The sequence below is a fragment of the Rosa rugosa genome, chromosome 7 (assembly GCF_958449725.1).
Source record: "Rosa rugosa chromosome 7, drRosRugo1.1, whole genome shotgun sequence".
NCBI classification, from domain to species: Eukaryota; Viridiplantae; Streptophyta; class Magnoliopsida; order Rosales; family Rosaceae; genus Rosa; species Rosa rugosa.
Window position 1 is genome coordinate 23,941,557 of NC_084826.1, and position 19,853 is coordinate 23,961,409.

General features: G+C 37.2%; 2 protein-coding genes across 3 annotated transcripts; both read left to right on the forward strand.

Moving 5' to 3' along the window:
- The first annotated feature begins 756 nt into the window (after positions 1 to 756).
- LOC133720672 (protein SEMI-ROLLED LEAF 2) lies at positions 757 to 10,842 on the forward strand. Of its 2 annotated transcripts, XM_062147092.1 has the most exons (20): positions 757 to 897; positions 1,022 to 1,290; positions 2,544 to 2,618; positions 2,971 to 3,086; positions 3,563 to 3,677; positions 3,796 to 3,924; positions 4,196 to 4,243; positions 4,872 to 5,047; positions 5,150 to 5,346; positions 5,500 to 5,792; positions 6,028 to 6,177; positions 6,274 to 6,696; positions 7,616 to 7,765; positions 8,432 to 8,507; positions 8,875 to 9,002; positions 9,087 to 9,287; positions 9,393 to 9,533; positions 9,713 to 9,835; positions 9,958 to 10,194; positions 10,318 to 10,842. In XM_062147092.1, exons 2-20 carry the CDS (start codon positions 1,144 to 1,146, stop codon positions 10,483 to 10,485), a joined length of 3,093 nt encoding a protein of 1,030 aa, XP_062003076.1. In that variant the 5' UTR covers positions 757 to 897; positions 1,022 to 1,143; the 3' UTR covers positions 10,486 to 10,842. The 2 variants fall into 2 exon arrangements, with proteins under 2 accessions (XP_062003076.1, XP_062003077.1); XM_062147093.1 differs by lacking the exons at positions 757 to 897; positions 1,022 to 1,290; positions 2,544 to 2,618 and having other exon boundaries at positions 3,549 to 3,677.
- Positions 10,843 to 16,235: 5,393 nt separating this feature from the next.
- LOC133723087 (TMV resistance protein N-like) lies at positions 16,236 to 19,710 on the forward strand. The gene is made up of 4 exons (XM_062149917.1): positions 16,236 to 16,886; positions 17,002 to 18,085; positions 18,206 to 18,487; positions 18,571 to 19,710. Exons 1-4 carry the CDS (start codon positions 16,372 to 16,374, stop codon positions 19,708 to 19,710), a joined length of 3,021 nt encoding a protein of 1,006 aa, XP_062005901.1. The 5' UTR covers positions 16,236 to 16,371.
- Positions 19,711 to 19,853: the final 143 nt, after the last annotated feature.

Below are 19,853 nucleotides of genomic sequence, written 5' to 3' on the forward strand. Positions count from 1 at the left end.
TTCTTGACGTTACCAAACATCGAAATGGAAAGTTGTTGGGAAATTTAATTTCCTTTCCCATGGGCTTTCTCATGGGAAAGACAAAGGAATTATTTTCCTTTCTGTGAACCAAACAAGACCTCTCCTAGTTGTGTAGCATGTGGGGTTTTTTTTTTCTCAGCCAAAAGCATGGGCCCACGTCGTGGCCCACAACAAAAATTTGGCTTTTGTTCTTTGAAATATAGTCACAGTTTGGACTTTGGATCGTCTTTTGACTCCCTTTTTTCTTGGGTTGGAGATGATGAGTTTGGGCTTGGGGTGTTAAAATGTATGACTCAATCGGTTGAGATGCCCTAAAGAGGTTAGTATTTCCTTTAAAAAATGAGAAGTTTTAAAGGTTTACCACTAAATCTAGTATACTAATGTATCTGTATTTATTATTAAAAGAATGGTTCTAGAACTTGATATATTTTGTTTTTTTCTTTTGGCTCCGGAGAGTGAATCAGTGATGCCCAACTTTGTCTTGTGTTTTTCGGTCCTCGACTCTGTCGTCGAGGTATTTACAAGTGTCAAGGAGAGCACGTCTATGATGACAAAGCTCCCTCCCACATCATCATGGGCCCCCAAAAAAGCAAAGAGTCCAAGCAGCAGATCCACGTACCGGGGCCCACACATTCAACCGTTGAAACGTGCAGGACGTTTTCAAAAATCACGAAGTGCAGGCTGGACGGGATGTTAATTTCCGGAATATAAATTTTTAAATTTAAATTTAAATAATAATTAATAAATAAATAAAAAAGCGAAAAAAAGGAGTAGTTGCGGGTGGAATACGCTGGAATTCCGGTACATGTATTTGTGAGCTGCGGCACCTCTGCGCCTCCATCATGGTCCCTGCCCTCGCAGGCATTCATCCCACAGGTAAACGACATCATCTTCTTCCCAATTTGGATTCCAATTTCCCATCGATTCCAAACCTGCATTTTTTGTATTCTTGTTTGAAATTTCCGATGGTTTTGAGGTGTAATTGGCGTTGATGACACAGGCTAGAGGGTAAACCCGCGTCAATTCTCAACGCCCTTTCTTTCCCAAATTTCCAGAGTTAGGCTTTGGAAGGGGAAAGAAAACGGCGAAAAGGTTTTCCGAGGACGGCGATCGTCGAAAAATATGAGCGCGGTTTCGGGTGTAGTGTCTCGCCAAGTTCTGCCTGCTTGCGGCAGTCTCTGTTTCTTTTGCCCCGGGCTGCGTGCCAGGTCGCGACAGCCCGTCAAGAGGTACAAGAAGCTCATTGCTGATATTTTCCCCAAAAACCAGGTTCGCCTCTTGTTTCTTGTTTAACAAGTCAATTTTCATTCATGTTTTTTGCTTGGCTTTTTGTTCAAGTAAATTTGTTCAAGTTTTGGTGTACTTACATGGTCTAATTTAGTGGATTGAGAATCGGCTTGATTGGTTGAGTTTTCGACAGCTATATTAACTGAATGCTCTTTTCAGCTATTCTCACTACTCGATTGGTAGTTGATCCAACTGACCGGTAATCTGCCTGTTCTGTTAGAAACCAGGCTTTAATCCTCTCGGTCCTGTTTCAACTGTCAAGGCTAGGGAAAGAATCTATTTGTTGTGTAAATGCGTGTTGTGTAACTTCCTGAACACAATCGCGGTGTAAAGTAATCTTAAAATTTGGTGGTGGTTCTGATAACTGATCCTAGACAGAATGTCTCACATTGAAATATTGTGATACTCATTTACACAAGAATTTATATGAATTTTGAAATTGTTTATGGATCTGCATTTGAGAAAAGGAGTATCCTTAGTGGTGTGTGCACATGTTGTTGTTAAGTATAGACCTTATGTATGATGGTGTCAATGATGCTCTGTGTTTTTCTTTCCAGTGTTTGATGCTTACCTTCTTATTGACATCACGATTAGTTTTTTCAATGAAGATAGTTCACGTATATAGGGTGTAGTTTTCAATTTTGTTATAAAGGAAGGCACTTCCACTAGGTACTTTACAATAAAGACAACTTTCTATTACACTATTATTTATACAAGAATACACATCTTTAGCCTCTTTATGTATACCTGTTGTTATTTTTTTTTCTTTTCTTCATTTTTGTAATTTATATTCCTAACACAAGGCAGAGTCCTCAGAGACCATTTTGTAATAACATTTATTTGTCTGGTACTCCATTAAGGGAATATGTTCTTCTTTGGTGGCATATATCATGGTTAGCAACCATTAATTATATTTTCTTTGCATCCTTCAAAAATACAAAGTGCTCCTTTACTGTCTTCCATAATTCTCTTAGCGAAGGATTCGTTCCATTGTATGGAACTCAGCTTTGAGCTCTTAGTTTTCTTGGTCTTCAATAAATTATTTGTTTCATTGAGCGTGATACATTTGGCTCTTAGTGAAATATATTTTACATGTATTTAGGTTGGTTATGCATTTTAGCATCAATGTTGTTCCTCTTTCCCAGTGAATTCCACGTCTTTCCCTTTGCCTTTTTGTCCTTAACTTGTAGTGTGTGTAGTATCAAATTTGGGATTTGTTTTTCATACTTTGGCAGGAAGAAGGACCAAATGATCGGAAGATAGGAAAATTGTGTGAATATGCTGCTAAAAATCCTTTGCGGATTCCAAAGGTATTAGTTATATCTTTCAAAACCTTAATATAGTGCCTCTAAGCCAGGACCTTCCACTTTGGTAGTCACACGCTTCACCAAAATATTTTACTATAACTTCCCTTTAAATATAATTGAATTAGCTCATGATTATTTTAAAGTTATTATCATTGTACGAGTAATGAAGACCAATTTGACAAGTATGTATATGTTTTTTTCTGAGGTCGATTGTTAATCAAAATCTGCAGACCTTACAGGAGCTGCATCTAGCATATATTCCTGAAAACCTTTTTTTTTTTTTTTTGGAAATCCCATCTACTGATAAATATGTAAAGTTCTTGACGTCTGACCAAAGTTGCAAATTTGTGAGCAGATCACAACCTCTCTTGAGCAAAGGTGTTACAAAGAATTGAGAAATGAGAATTTTCAATCCACAAAAATTGTCATGTGCATTTACAAGAAATTGCTGATAACTTGCAAGGAGCAAATGTGAGTTCATCCTTCTTGAGTTTTATTCTATATAAAATATATGTGGAAATATTTGGATTTGATATATCTCATTGTTTGCTGGATTCGTTAACTTCAATGTTACTGCATGATCCATTTGCTTCTCTTCCTATTTATTTTCTGCAAATTGATTATTACTTACTAAAGCTCTTGTTTTATCCTTGGACTGAAAAGCTTTGACAAATACCTCTGGGATCTATAAGCTAAAGCTAAGTCGACACTGTACTCTACACCCTAAAGTAACCACTATTCCTCTAACTAGGAAACAAAAACTAAACAGAAAGGGGCAGTTTCTATCCTGAATCTTATTAATATCACTTATATCGCTTGGCAGACTGATGACTTGGAATCATTGAGGTGGAATCATATGTTCTCTATCACTATATATGTGTGTAGGTGTAGGTGTTTGTGTGTGATCAAGTTACGTTGTTGATTTATGTTCAGTGACATTTTCTCAGGCCTCTCTTTGCGAGTAGCTTGCTCAGCATTATGCATACCCTTCTGGATCAATCACGCCAAGATGAAATGCAAATTATAGGATGCCAGACTCTTTTTGACTTTGTAAATAATCAGGTTGGTGCATATGGTACTGTGGTCTATATTTTTTACTATCTACTCATAAATTACATGTTTGGAACCTGATTAAACATATCTTACAATGGTACTCATTTTGTCTCACTTATTGTTGCAGGTGGATGGAACATACATGTTTAACTTAGAAGGATTTATTCCGAAACTCTGTCAGATAGCTCAAGAGCCAGGGGAAGATGAAAGGGCAAATAATTTACGTTGTGCTGCACTGCAAGCCCTTTCTTCAATGGTATTCTTCTCATATTCTTTCTATTGCCTGTTTAATATCTCAGGATAACATCCTGACATATTGAATGTGTAGAGATCCACAGTGCAGAAGTGTCTCTGTAGTGCTCATTATGTATCCATTCCAACCTGATTAAACATATCCTGCAATATTGTCCCTTTTCCATGAAAATAACTTCCAAATGATATCTCTTGAAAATTATGCTTTTCATGATCTTAAAGCCGGAATCTACATATTCTACTGCAAGTTTGAAATATCTTAACTTTCTTTGTAGGTTTGGTTTATGGGCGAGAATTCTCACATATCAGTCGAGTTCGATAATGTAAGTAGATCTGAAGTTTGTATCCCCTTGCAACTTGCAACTATATTATTTGTCTACTTTTAAAAGTTTGTATTAATTACACGCTAGCTGTTACCTGCAAATTTCCTTGCTACAAACCTTGGGATTTTGACCACGTTTTAGTGGAAGGCTCCATTTAATTTGGATTTGAAATTTAGATCAAAGGGGAAGAAGCATAAAAACGTTATATACAAAGGATGTCACAATTTTGGCACTTCTTTAGAAATGTTGTTTTGATAGAATAGCAGCTGACTTTAGTCTGTATTAAAGTTGTAGCAAGAAAGGAATTATTTAGTGAGCTATGTTGCTCACATTGCAGTTAACAGAGAGAATAGAAAAACATACAAAGGATAGAAAAACCAAATTAGCACCGAGAGTTGGAGAGTATATCTTTGGCCAGTTCTGTATATACATTTAATATTATAAAATATCTCCTTCTTTATTAGTGAAGACTGACTAAACCTTGCACTTTTATTTGTAAATATCGTCATACAAAGCTATAATTATGTGGAGACGTTTCATTGGTTCCTCACATTGTGTAATCTTTAAGGTAGGACTGAGTTCCACCTTAAATTATCTTGATATTGTTCTCTTCCTTGTTTGAAAACAGATTGTCGCAGTGGTCTTGGAAAACTATGGAGGTTTTAAGGAAGCTGAAGGTTCGCAGATTCAGTGGGTGCAGGAAGTTCAAAAAGATGAGGGTCATGTTTCTCCACAAGATGTCAGAATCAGGATTCCTCCTTGGAGTGCCATTGTGGATGCCAAAGGCGAACTAAAAGTATCAGAGTAAGTCTCTGTTGGCACAAGATATTTGCATACCCTTACATTGCTCGTTGAATACATCATTGCATATCAGTTATTAATGTTTCTTTTTGTTCAATACTATAGGGAAGATGCCAAGAACCTCTGTTTTTGGTCCAGGGTTTGCCTTCATAACATGGCAAAGTTAGCCAAAGAGGCTACAACAATAAGACGTGTCCTGGAATCTTTGTTCCGCTACTTTGATAACGAAAACTTGTGGTCTCTTGAACATGGGCTTGCCATCTCAGTCTTAAAGGATATACAATTCTTAATGGATAATTCTGGTATTTATTTATTTACTTTTGAATAGAAATCAGTTCTTTAATTTTTAAACTCATATTTTGTAGTCCTATGCAGCTGTTCAAACCACAAATGCTGTTGATCTATCTTCCATTGACATATGCACTCATCCAGCCTTTGATCTGTCTATGCTGCAGGGCAAAATACCCATGTTTTGCTATCCATCTTAATCAAGCATCTCGACCACAAAAATGTCCTTAAACAACCCAACATGCAGCTTGACATAGTGGAGGTAACTACCTCCCTCGCTCTACATGCCAAGGTTGAACCTTCTGTAGCAATAATTGGGGCTTTAAGTGATGCCTTGAGGCATTTGAGAAAGAGCATCCACTGCTCTCTGGATGATGCCAATCTCGGGACAGATGTCATCAAATGGAACAAATGCTTTAGAGAAGAGGTGGATAAGTGCCTTGTACAGCTATCATATAAGGTGATAACAGTTACTGAATACTCTTTCTACTCCAAATCCATTATCCTGTAGTGTTTTGAGCTAGACTTTCTTCTTGTAGTGTTAGTTCTCTTTTCAGTTCAAATAGTTTGATGAGTCTTTGCAAGTTTCCAAATGGTTAAATTTCACTTGCGATTTTTATTGAATTTATCGTATGTGCACATTACCAGAAGTAAAAAGATAAATAACATACAACTAAGTTATCATTGTTGAACAGATCGGAGAACCAGGACCAATTCTTGATGCTATGGCTGTTATGCTGGAGAATATTTCAACTATTACTGTGATAGCCAGAACTACAATTGCTGCTATTTATCGTACTGCTCAAATTGTAGCTTCCTTACCAAATTTGTCCTATCAAAACAAGGCAAGTAGAATTTATGGTCTTGTACTTATTCCTCTGTTAACATAAATTTAGTCTAATAAATTACTTTCAATTTATTTATTGTGCATTCGTTTATAGGCTTTCCCAGAGGCATTGTTTCACCAATTACTCCCAGCTATGGTTCATCCAGACCATGAAACACGTGTTGGAGCTCATCGCATCTTCTCTGTTGTTCTTGTGCCATCTTCAGTTTCGCCTAATCTATTCTCATCTAATACCGAGACAAAAAAGGCCTTTGATCTTCACAGGACACTCTCAAGAACTGTCTCTGTGTTTTCTTCTTCAGCTGCCCTTTTTGAGAAGCTGAGGAGAGAGAAAATTTCCTCACGGGAAAGTATTTGTGAAGAAGATGAAAACATTGTTCCGGAGGGGGAAGAAAGAGACACCAATAATGGGTTTCTGAGCAGATTGAAGTCATCTTATAGTCGGACATATAGTATGAAAAGCTTGCCTGCACCTTCAACACCAAATGAAAATTCCATGAGCAATACTAAGGAACTTGTGAGTAATTCCAAATTTTTTATTGTTAACATTTATCTGCATGTCTATGGCAAAATAACTATTTAAATATCTTATCTATTTTATCATCGGAGTTACATATTTAGCCCTGCCACCTTCATTCGCATAACCGTTCACATACCTCTTTAATGATGAACATTTTCTCGTTTGGGTAATGAGCCCTCTATCAATGGTGATGCACGAATTTAGGTTTGCATAGAGTAGTAGTACAGGAAGTCACCTTGCATTAGTTTTTCTTTTTGAAGAATAAAAAATTAAAAAATTTAAAACCTTGCATATGTGTGTGTGTGTGTGTGTGTATTTCTTTTTTAAGAATATAAAATAAAAAAACTTGCAGAAATATTTCTACACTCTTATAGTAGTGTTTTGCCATTCAAAAAAAAAAAAAAAAATAGTAGTGTTTTGACTTTGGTGTCTATAATTTGATTATGGAGTGGAATACTGGATTGCCTGGATTATGGTTGGACTGGGGTCCCAGGTTCCAGTCTCCTGGCATACATGTTTTGAAACTGTAGTATCTATATAGTGGTTGACTTTGTCAAGACTTTCTTCGCTCATTCCATAACAATTTAAGTTTTTGGGATCCGGGATTCAGTGGTTGCATAACATGGTAGTAGCTATAAATGCCAAGGCGTTGAGTCCTAACCTCCAATCCCCCCTCCACACATCTTTGTAGATTTACAAGATGTAGGGTGGGGCTGTACCTATATGTTTCTATCTGTTTGGTTCTGTCTGCCTCTCCAGTGCAGGATGAGGCTGCAAATGAGGGATGGTGTTAGCCACTAGCTTGATATTCATTGTTGGCACAGTCCATAAAAGCATATATAGGAGTTCAATGATTGAGTCTTATGTAACAAAAATGATTAGTTTATCCTTACCATTTATATTTCTTAAATCACAGGAGGCTAATTCCCTCAGGTTGAGCAGCCACCAGATAACTCTCTTGCTTTTATCAATTTCGGCACAATCCATCTCTCCTGGGAACATGCCTGAAAACTATGAAGCAATTGCTCATACCTACAGCCTTGTATTACTCTTCTCTCGGGCCAAGGTAATGGTAGTCTGTACTTATGTCATGTTTAATAATATCTTCTTAGTGCTTAAGATGTTAAAGAAGTTAATATATTTGCAAGCAGGGGAGTCACTGAAGCCACTTTTTATTGGAATTATTACTGGAGATTTACAGGAATTTTGGTCATTTTAGTTCGACTAAAATATTAAGAGCATTTGTTCCTTTGCCTGAAATTCTTTAATCTATTCTTTATTGCCTTAATCCCATTCTTATGCAACTGATTGTGGCATCAGAAAAGGTTGATTAATTCTAGACATTCAATCACATGCATAGGAATCTCAGAACAGTTATAATTATTATGACATTCTATTGTGTAATTGTACTAGAATGAGAGATGACCTTTTATTCTTTTGCAGCTTTTTGGGGGGGGGGGGGGGTGGCTTTTTTATTTTGAATATACCCATAAAGTTTCTAAAGATGGATATAATAGGAATTTGTTTCGTCTTCCATAACTTATTTAAACTCTTGGTAGGTCATTCCTACTTCTTAGGCCGCTCTGTTTAAGAGAGTATTTTTACCATGAGAAACTCTAGTTCTCAAGTAAATGTTAGAAGTAGAATCATCTATATTCATTATCCTGTATTCTACTCATGATGACCTTTAAAATTTCCCCTTATCTTTCTTCTTATTTTTTATTCCTTCCAGAATTCCTGCATTGAGGTTCTTGTTCGAATTTTTCAGCTGGCATTTTCCTTACGAAATATTTCTCTTATTGAAGGAGGTAAGCCCCACAGTATGTCCAAATTAACGAGCATCATTTGATTTATGCCTTTGTTTCCATTAATGATAAGATACTATAGTTACTTGGTTACGTTGATGATAAGATACTAACTTGCTAGTTGTTTCCATTTATTAATATTAGTTAGATAGGAATGAAGACATGAAAAAAGTAATCAATAAATCCTTTTGAAGGAAGGAAAGAGAGATATAAAAGATGAATAAGTAAACAGCGGTTAAGTACGAATAAATGTTTTATTCTAAGATGTTCTTGCAGCATTCATTGTCATTTATAATCGAAGAAAATATGAAGAAGCTCGATATTGCATATCAGGTTGTTAGTTCAAGCCACTTTGATTGTTTCATTTCAGGGCCATTGCCACCATCGCGTCGCAGGTCCCTGTTTACCCTGGCAACTTCAATGATTCTATTTTTATCAAAAGCATACAATTTTTTCTCTCTGGTTGATAGAATCAAGGCAGCACTGACGGATAAAAAGGTATCTAATTTGATTCAGAAGACACTTATTGACATAGGTTACGTTGTGCAGTTAAGTAGACATAACACCATTATATAAATTCAGGTTGATCCGTTCCTACATTTGGTTGAAGAGTACAAGTTACAGGCTGTTAAGGCTGGACCTGACCATCCCACATATCTCTATGGATCCAAGGAAGATGACAATTTGGCATTAAAATCTCTGTCACAAATAGTGATTACTGAAGAGCAGAGTAGGGAATCATTTGCTTCTGCAATTTTGAAGAGCTTGGACAATTTGTCAGAAGTAAGCCTCAAGACAATTAAAATGTGTTGGACCCATAGATAGTAAAAGAAGAATGTTAGTTATGCTATAATATTTATAATGACTAGTGGAGCTATTTATATGCAGTCTGAATTGTCTTCTATAAAGGAGGAGTTGCTCAATGATTTCATACCTGATGATATCTGTCCACTAGGAGCACAATTGTTCACGGAAGCTCCGAAAAAACTTTATCAGGTTGATTTCACAAATAGCGAATCTATTAAGGAGGTAAGAATCCAGCATAGATTTCTGTTTTTTATTTTTCTTTTTCTTTTTGTTTTCTGTTGTTGCTAGGATCGTCCAAGCGACTTACCGCTACACCTCACTTAGAGGTGGTAAGCAAAAAGTTGTCTAGGTTAATTCATGCTTGCAAATAGCAGACTTATAATTTTACTCTCTTGTTGCAGGATGCTCCATTATTTTCAATGGAAGATGATTCTGTTCCAGGCTCATCTAATAGCCACCAGAACAGTGTAGAGTTGTCTATGGATCTTCCCATTCTTTTGAATGTTAATCAACTAATGGAATCGGTATGTTAGCCGCTACATGCTATCTTAGTTTTTATTGCTTAGAAGAAACACAAGTATTTGTTGGTTTGTTTATCAAGCAAGATTCACCATCAATATTTTGATATCATTCTTTATGCATTCAGGTCCAGGAGACAGCAAATCAAGTTGGAAGGTTTTCAGTCTCAACTAAACCTGATGTATCTTACAAGGAAATGGCCGGCCACTGTGAGGCACTTCTGCTAGGAAAGCAGCAGAAGATGTCCAAGTTCATGAGTTCTCAAAAGAAAGAGGAATGTTTGATGAACTTCTCTTTACAAAATCATAATGACTACCTGCAAGAGACAACGCCCGATTCTTATATCGGCATTGGTTCCCATAGGGTACTTTCTGGCTATAACTCAAAACTATGCATACTTGTGTTAGTTCAATCACATCTTTGACGCTATGAATAATTCATATATACTGTAAGGTTTTTGAGTCTGTTTGTGCGCAATAAAATGCAGAGCGGTAATGCTTTTGCTGACCACACTGCCACTTCATACAAACTACCGCCAACCCCAGGCCATGTCCCAATGCTTTGTGCAGTGGAATACCAGCATAATCCCCACTCCTCCTTCAGACTACCAGCCTCAAATCCATATGATAACTTCCTAAAAGCTGCCGGTTGCTGACTCTGTAGAGGTATGCAAGGAAAGGTGGTAAAAAGCTCAAAAGGGTCAGCATCTCTGAGCATGTCTATTCTTTTTTTCTTTTTCTTTTGTTGGGGGTAATTATTCTCTAGGCTTTGTAAAGAGAGTGTTGTTATCAAAGATCAGCGAAAGTTGTAACCTTTTCATTTCCAATTCTTTCATTCTTTTCCTTTTCCAATACTGTAGACGATAGTCATGAGGAAGTAGCCTTATTATATTGCTTCTTCCCTGATTATCTCAAGTTTCTGCAGCCTTCTAGCTTCTCTGTTAGTGATTTAAACGTTTTTTTGTACAAAAGTCAATTTATTTATCAGAAGTCAATTTATTTGTCACTATCCATCTTAACGTATGTACATTCCAAACTTAACTCCTATTATTTGATATTCACTTTGGTTTAATTTCTTCTATAGTTCTGAGGACTCTTGTTGCAAACTCATGTAATATCTTTAGTTGCGTGTCTTCTGAGAATAAAATTTGGCTGGAACATCTACCTCTCAGTTGTCTATTCCTGATGGAGGTCTCAAAATATAGAGGTGTTTGGAAATACCAGGGGTTTTAACTACATAGATATTGAAGGGTAATTTGACAGAGTCAATATGGATGGAAACTATCAGTCCTGCTTACGTAAAGGACTTTGAAAAACAAATAGATTTCAACCACATATATTAAATTTACATGCAAAAACTAGAATTTTTATCACAAACAATCCTTGAAGTTTGGGACATTTCACACTCTGGTCTCTAACATTCAAACAATCCCTGAAGTTTGGGACATTTCACACTTTGGTCTCCAACATTCAAAAACTATCACATTTGAACCTCGAAAAATCGCTCGGCTTTCAAGCCAAACAAAGAAGAGAAGGGAACAAATCCCTATCCTCCTAGTTGGAGGTTCACTACTACCAACCATGAAGAAGAAATTTTGTTGAAACAACTGCCGTCGAGCATACTCTAATAGAGCTTGGTCAGAGTTTTTCCTCTATGCCGTTCTATCAGTTGACCAAGAGAAAGATTCAAGTTCAAAATTTTTGCAACTATATTGTTTTAGTATCATACAAAATCTTTATATATTTTTTTCTCATCTCTTTTATCCTCAAAATCTAATCAAATATATATTATTTCTTCCATCCTTGATGAAAGGAAGATTTGAACCTGTGATTTCCAAAATGTTAGTTAAGTCAATTAACCAACAAGTCATGATTCACGGACATCAAACAAGATATTTATTCATCAAGGCATCATTAACCTCAAGGACTATCAAGTTTGAGGTCCAGGGTTCAATATATGTGTGTCAATCAGAGCAAAGAAACCACCACCATAATCAGTAAAAACAATCAATTTTCAAATATGACTGTTGAGACCTTTAAATCACTTTAATGAGCCTCTCGATAAACATATATATATATATATATATATATATATATATATATATATATATATATATATATATATATATGTTAGAGTTTAATAAGGCCTCTCGAGGCCTCGCTCTGAAATAAAAGTGCGAAGTTAGAGTTTAATAAGGTCACTTTTCGGTCTCATATTCACCTTGTTAGCTATTCCTCTTCCCTTTTGGAAGTTCTTTGATAAAATCTAGTTTGTATTCCAATTTTTCCAATTGGGAGATTATATCTGGTACGTTTTTTTAGATGATCTTGACATCTAGATAATTCTTTTATCAGATTCTGATGTTTCTCATCAAAAAAATTCTAATAGAGAATTCAACTTCTCTAATATTAATTCAGGCATTGTCCCATTAGAGATTCCCTTTTTGAACTTTTTCAGCAAGCTTTGATACCAGTAAATTGCGGATCTAACCAATGCTCAAATAATCAAGAGATTTTTACTCCTCTTTAAGAGTATATTGGATATTTTCAATATCATTTTCTATTTTATAAATTCTTTCTTGAACTGTGAAGATAATATCCCAATAACCTGGAGTATCCCTTCTAAGTCTTGATCTAAAATCTTTTAACTTTTTTAACTTTTCTTTTTCTTCTGCTAATTCATTACTAGTTCTGTTGCAGATAGCAAGCAAATCTAATCTGGAAATGATTGAAATTGTTTGGACCCAAAATGAGCATTTTGACCTGACAAGGCACATCTTGGAGAAATTGAGCCAATGTCAGTGGCTCAAGCTATATATTGTGGAAAATTTCGAAATATATATTTAGAGGCTAAATAAAGCCTACTATGGAAGCATGAAAGCATGAAAAGTCAACTTTAGCACATTTTCCTACTTCGGCTAGGAGAAACCGAGCTAAACAAGGAAAGAGGGACGGCAGACTAACCAAACGAAATTCAAATGAGCTGAAACTTTCCAGATTAAATCTAGAAAGCCCAAGGATCATTTCTTATGAAAAGTGCCAGAGCTAGATTTGAGTGGAAGGCCTTCAAACAATCAGTCCAATTTCCTTGTCTAGAGAGGCTTGGAAAACTGGACCTGTAAGAGGTCCAGCAGCGTTTTTTGACCAACCACTATATGAAAAGCTCTGAAATTTTATCAGGGTGATCTACACTCATAGTGGAACATTTATTATGAAGAAGTCACGGTCAAAAACTGAGTTCTTGATGGAGATAAAATTGAAGGAATAAAGGAGCAGAAAGTGCTTCCTTATCTCCAAAATTCATCATTCCTTATCTCCATCCAGCAGCGTTTTTTGACCAACCACTATATGAAAAGCTCTGAAATTTTATCAGGGTGATCTACACTCATAGTGGAACATTTCTTATGAAGAAGTCACGGTCAAAAACTGAGTGCTTGATGGAGATAAAATTGAAGGAATAAAGGAGCAGAAAGTGCTTCCTTATCTCCGAAATTCATCATTCCTTATCTCCAATTATGCCTTCTTATCTCCTTATCTCCGAAATTCATTATGCTTGATCTTCAATTATGCTTCCTTATCTCCAAAATTCATCATTTCTTATCTCCAATTAATGCTCCACTATCATTTGTTTAATGCTAAACACTTTGGCATGGTAGCCTATAAATAGAGGTTACAATGAAACACCAAAAGACAACAACACAATTCACTCTACAAACATCTCTATGATGATCTAAGTTCTCTCTAGAGCAAACCTCTCCTTCTCTTTCTCTTACCGGTGATCACACTCCTAGTCCTAGTCTTCTCAGAAGTCGACTTTCAGTGCCACCAAACCCTCTATCAACGTACTTCGGTCCTAGTCTCCTCGGGAGCCGATTGTAGTACCACGACCACAATGGTTATGGAACCAGCCAAGAAAGGGTAACGCCCTTGCAAACCAGCCAAGCTAAAGTCACGCTTTAGCAAGTTCTCTCTACTTCCCAGTGGTTCTCGCTCTGCTCGATCTACAACATCGAGTATCGATTGTGATTTTCAAGAAGATTAGCAAAAGTCCTCGCCACGAGGCATAAAGAATCCCACGACGAGGTTGGTTCTCTCCTCGTCTACAATTGCTTGAAAGAAGTCAGGTCAAGGGACACTCCCGACGACCGCACCCGAACGGTGCTGGCACGCCAGCGCAGAAAAGAGACTGTTGACCAGCTGCAGCAAAATTGGAGCCAAACAGAAATTATGAATAGTGAAAATTAATTGTTTACCTTCGAGTATGGAAGATAGGTTTATACCTGCAGTATGTTAGATAAACAAATTCAAGAGCATGGACCCACTACGCTCCGTCTATTTTTAATTTTACTAAAGACAAAGAAAAGGGCTTAAGAGGAAGCAAGATTACCTCATATGTAAAATGTCCTTTAGTGTAAACTTTTGTCCTTAAGTGTTTAAAACCAAATATTGTGGAGTTTTTTGTGTTTTGGAATCTTATCAAGGGGGTATATGTAGCTTGCTAATTTTTCTACTGTCTTATTTTCTTTAGTTACATCAATTTCTAATAGTATTCCTTTACAATTTAGTCTCAAAATTCTTAGAAGTATTATTGATAGTAAAAAAAAATTCTTATTAGAAAGCCTTAAATTCAGCCCACCCCAAATATACATCCTGGATCCGCCACTGCCCACGAACCTCATCAGCATTCGGCCTAGTTATGCGAGCGAGTTAGAGAAGGGCTTGGTAGCTAGCATATGCATTCTCAGCATCTGGTTTTGAGTTTGACAAATGCAGTAGAGGTGCATAGGGATCGTACCCAATTGTACTCTGCCATATACCATGAATTTGAAGGGCAACACTACTGTGTACCCGATTGTCTGGGGGCATGCGGACCCTTCCTGTAGTGTCCGGCATCTTGAAATTCTAGAAACACTGAAAAGAAACAAACCATTTAAAATTGTCAAAAATTACACAAACAAAAAAGAAAATTACTTGAATTTAAAAACCCCCAGAGCTATTGAACTCCTAGGGAACACAATTAGTACTCCTAGAAAGCACTAATACATATCATCGCCTGAAAATGTAAGCAGAAGAATCTAAATTTAACCAGGAGCTATTGTAACAGTTACCGCTGTACTAAGATTTCGATCTTTCCACAACTGGAAAGGAATATCCCTACAATGGAATGTAAATTCTAGGGTTTTCTTAGACAAACCGATTTGACAGACCACCTCTGGAGAAAAAACGTTTAATTAATATGGATTGATTGAAATGTTTTAAACCATAATTCGGCCGAAATTGAAAACCAATTGCCAAGCGGTCTTGCGAAACGACATCGTTCGCTGTTGGGCCTCTATCCAAAAAACTAAATCGGTGCAAGTTGTGACGAGCTCGAGAGGCTCTAATTGTAGAAGAACGTAGCTTGCAGAAGAAATCGGACCGCTATGAACTAGCACTTTCAAACTCTACAAGACTACAACTTTAGGAAGGTGAGAAGGAAAAGTAAGGAAAACTATTCAAACTCTACGACTTTAGAAAGGTGAGAAGGAAAAGAAGGAAAAGTCAAGAAAACTATTCAAACTCTACAACTTTAGGAAGGTGAGAAGGAAAAGAAGGAAACGCGTCTAATTACTTTCCTACACTTTAAGGTCCTAAAGTCCACACCTTGAATTGCCAACTGAAGGAGAGTAAATCCCTGCACACTTTCTCGTTACCATATACCACTCAAGTCCACACCCTGTGACCCTGGCCAGTCAAAAACCAAGAGAAGAAAAAGGGGCAAAACTCCACACCAATTGCTTAACAAACGTAACTATAGGACAGGGTTTGGCATGTTTTCAATGTTAGTCTTCATTTTGAGAAGTCACTAAGATATCGTGGAACTAGTATACATCCCCTTATGTTATGAGATTGTCCTAAATTCCTGTGGGGGGTCTTAATCTGCACCAATTTTTAACCATGTTTGGTATTGCATGGCATTAGAAAGTAGGATTATCAAAATAGTCATATTTAATGGTGTGGCATTGTATTGGGTTATAATACATTTTACCATACTCAATGTTAATTTTAAATTTGTAAAGACTCACAGCTCAAGAGTTGAAAAATATGGTGGCTAGTTTATATATATTTTCTTCTAGCCTGATTTGGCTAGTTTAAAAACATTACAGTTTGAATACTGATTGTAAGATTAAAACGTAAACAAATTATAAACAAAGAGGAAGGAAAGAATGTGTAACTCCAAGTCACTACAATCAATTTAATAGATAATTTAGTAGTTTACAAACTCACAAATCTGCAAGTTCACAGATGAATGTGTCATCGAAAAAAAAAAACTGAACTATGATCAAATGAGTCATACGCCTTTAAACGTAAAGAAAAGTAAAGAAAAAGTAGGAAAAGTAAAGAAAACGCCTCTAAACGCCTCTAATCCCCGGCAACGGCGGCCATTGACTTTTCATTTTTCAGGGTTCATGGTTTCCTCTGCAACTAGTTTTCAATTCCTCTTCCAGTTTCCACACTTCACAGTGGTTTTCCGTGATTAATTTTTTATCTTGGTGGTTTCAATGGCTTTGAGCACCCACCGAGCCTCCCCATCTCTTGCTTGGGATGAATCACCTCCCCGTTGGAAATTCGACGTCTTCTTGAGTTTCAGGGGTGAAGACACCCGCTGGGGTTTCATCTCCCATTTATACCGCGAACTGGAGTTCTGGCGAGCATTCAAGATATTCAAGGACGACAGAGAGCTTGAAATCGGAGCTAGTATCTCTCCGGAGCTCTTGAGCGCTATCGAACAATCACATCTCGCCATCGTTGTTCTCTCACCCAACTATGCTTCTTCCACTTGGTGTTTGGATGAACTTTCCAAAATTATCGAGTCCATGGAAACGGGAGATAAGAGAATTATGCCTGTTTTCTTTAATGTGGATCCATCCGACGTTCGACATCAAAGAAGCAGCTTCGCTGACGCCTTTGCTAAGCATGAAGTAAAGTTCAGTGATCAAATAGAGAAGGTGGAGAGGTGGAGAGAAGCTTTAAGAAAAGTGGCCAATCTCTCGGGATGGGATGCAAAGAATTATAAGTAAGCTCTACAACTTCACCCCTGTTTGTTGTCTTTTAAGTTTTGACTTGTCATAGAACTGTTCTACTATATACATATATATTATTAGCCTGATGATTGTCTATATTTCTGTTAGATGTGAAAGAGAGATTATAGAAGTCATCGTGGAACGTGTGTGGGAGAAAGTGCGTCCTACAATCACATTGCCAGATTCTGAAGAGAAGTTAGTCGGAATTGATTTTAGACTTGGGCAAATGCGGTTGCTTTTAGCTCCTGAGGAAAAGGATGTTCGATTTATAGGAATATGGGGTATGGGTGGAGTGGGTAAGACTACCCTTGCTAGGCTAGTGTACGAGAAAATTTCCCATCATTTTGATGTGGCTGAGTTTCTTTTTGATCATGGTCCACTAATCAATCTTCAAAATCAGGTTCTTTCCCAAATCTTGAAGGAAAATATTTCACCAGTTTGGGATGAGTACAAAGGAACCATTTTCATTAGAAAATGCCTGTCTAATAAAAAGGTTCTTCTTGTTTTTGATAATGTTGATAGTTGTGACCACCTAGAAAAATTGGCCGGACATAAATCTTGGTTTGGTGAGGGAAGCAGAATCATTGTTACAACTAGAGATAAACGTCTCCTCACCGAGCGTCGTATAGAAATATCATTTGAGCTAGTGCGGTTAAATCACAATGATGCTCTTGAGCTCTTTAGTCACAAAGCCTTCGAAAAAGATCAGCCAGAGGAAGGGTTTTTAGAGCTTTCCAAGTGTTTTGTAGATTATGTCGAAGGGCTTCCCTTAGCTCTTAAAATTATTGGAAGTTCTTTGTACAAGAGAGATCTAGAGGCATGGAAAAGTGCATTGGACAAACTAAAGAAAGGCTGTGATGCAAAGGTTTTTAATTCACTCAAAATAAGTTATGATGCACTAGACTACATGGAGAAAAGCATTTTTCTGGACATTGCATTCTTCTACAAGGGGGTGGACAAGGGGCGAGTTATTGAACTGCTACAATGTTATGGCTTTAATGTTCTTATTGTGATAGATGTTCTCATCGAGAAATCTCTCTTAACTATTCATCTACACAACAATGTTGGGATGCATGGTTTGGTACAAGAAATGGCATGGGAAATTGTTCGTCAAGAATCTCGTGAGGAGCCCGGTTTTCGCAGCCGCTTGTGTCATCGTAATGACATCTTTCATGTATTCATGAGAAATACGGTAAGAAGTTATACAGATAATCCAAGTATAAATTTAAAAATAAAAAATACATTTTATTGTAGCATGATATATATTAGACCTGTGTGGAATTAACTTTTCCTTTGTTCTAATGAATATCAGGGAACAGAAGCGATCAAAGGCATACGGTTATGTTTACCCCTTTTAGAAGAGGCAGATTCAAGCTGGAATTGTGAATGCTTCTCTAAGATGCCCAAACTAATGTTTCTTGAATTTGATAATTTAATAATTAGTTCAGGCCCCAAATTCCTCCCAAATTCCTTGATAATTCTCAAATGGAATTGGTATCCTTCCAAATCTCTTCCAGCTGGTTTCCGGCCAAATATACTTGCTGAACTGAAGATGCAAAGAAGCAATCTTGTCCGGCTTTGGGATGGAAGACAGGTAACAATGTTGATAATGCTTTCTACTTCAAAACAGAGTTTTATGTTTTCCAAAGGTAATTATTACTTCCATGTGTTGTACAGGACTTGCCTAACTTGAAATATATGGATCTTAAGTGGTCCAAAAGCTTGAAGGAGACCCCAGATTTCACAGGTATTCCGAATCTTGAGGAGTTGGATCTTACATGTTGTGACGGTTTAGTTAAGGTCCATCCATCCATTGCAGTGAACAAAAAGCTTAAACGGTTGACACTCTGTGGATGTAAAAATGTCAAGGTGTTCCCAAGTAAGATAGAAATGGATTCTCTCGAGTATCTCAGTCTTGATGGCTGCTCAAAAGTAAAGATTCCGAAATTTGGAGAAGGGATGAAAAATTTATCTGTAGTCTTCGCATGTGGGACCGCTAGTGAGGAATTACCTTCATCAATTGAACATCTGGTTGGCCTTACTTGTCTGTTTATAGATGATAGCAAAAGTCTCCAGAGTTTTCCTGGTACCGCAATTTTTAAACTGAAGTCTCTTAGAGAACTCGGAATGTCTAGATGCCCAAAGCTTAAGAAACTTGTAGAAAATACGGGGGAGACTCAAGACAAGCCGCCAGCCTTGCCACAAATTTTTGGTGGATCATCTATGAAAAGGAAGCTTTACATGGGCTTATTTAAAAGAAAGAGTCCAGAGCCTGTGTGCTTGGCGTTGCCATCTCCAGGGGCTTTACCGTTTTTGCAGGGGTTATATCTAGATTATTGTAATCTGTGTCAAGGAGTTATCCCCGACGATATTGGCTACTGCTTGCCGTCTCTAGAATGGTTGCGTCTTGGTGGAAATAATTTTGTTAGTCTTCCTCCAAGCATTAAATGCCTTTCTAAGCTTCTGTTCATTGATTTTAAGAGATGCAAAAGGCTTCAACAATTACCGGATCTCCCATCGAATGAGGTATTATCAGTAGTGGCAGACGATTGCGATTCCTTAAAAATGTTGTCGAAATCATCACAGCAGGGCAGATTCACCAAATTGGTGTGCTTTAGTTTAACAACTGTCAATTGCTTTGGATTGATTGACAATGAAGGCTTGAATAATGGAATATTTTCAATGCTAAGGAGATTGGCCGCTCAGGTATGCTCTCTCTCTCTCTCTCTCTCTCTCTCTCTCTCTCTCTCTCATATTAAACATGATCCTTTTGGTTTAGGGCATCTCTCCCGTGCTTCTTCTCTCATTAAGAGGTGATGGTTTTCGTCCGTTATTCGATATTGTAAGTCCTGGAAGTAAAATTTCAGAGTGGTTCGATATTCAAAGCGAGGGAGATTCATTGACTGTGAAGCTGCCTCCGGATCGGGAATCAGAGTGGATGGGCATTGTGTTTTGTGTTG

Bases quoted from the DNA above. Each gene is read 5' to 3' on its own strand.
- LOC133723087 (XM_062149917.1), top strand. From the start codon at position 16,372: ATGGCTTTGAGCACCCACCGAGCCTCCCCATCTCTTGCTTGGGATGAA. The intron at 16,887-17,001 runs GTAAGCTCTACA...TATTTCTGTTAG, and splicing joins TGGGATGCAAAGAATTATAA to ATGTGAAAGAGAGATTATAG. The intron at 18,086-18,205 runs GTAAGAAGTTAT...AATGAATATCAG, and splicing joins ATGTATTCATGAGAAATACG to GGAACAGAAGCGATCAAAGG.
- LOC133720672 (XM_062147092.1), top strand. From the start codon at position 1,144: ATGAGCGCGGTTTCGGGTGTAGTGTCTCGCCAAGTTCTGCCTGCTTGC. The intron at 1,291-2,543 runs GTTCGCCTCTTG...ATACTTTGGCAG, and splicing joins ATATTTTCCCCAAAAACCAG to GAAGAAGGACCAAATGATCG. The intron at 2,619-2,970 runs GTATTAGTTATA...ATTTGTGAGCAG, and splicing joins ATCCTTTGCGGATTCCAAAG to ATCACAACCTCTCTTGAGCA.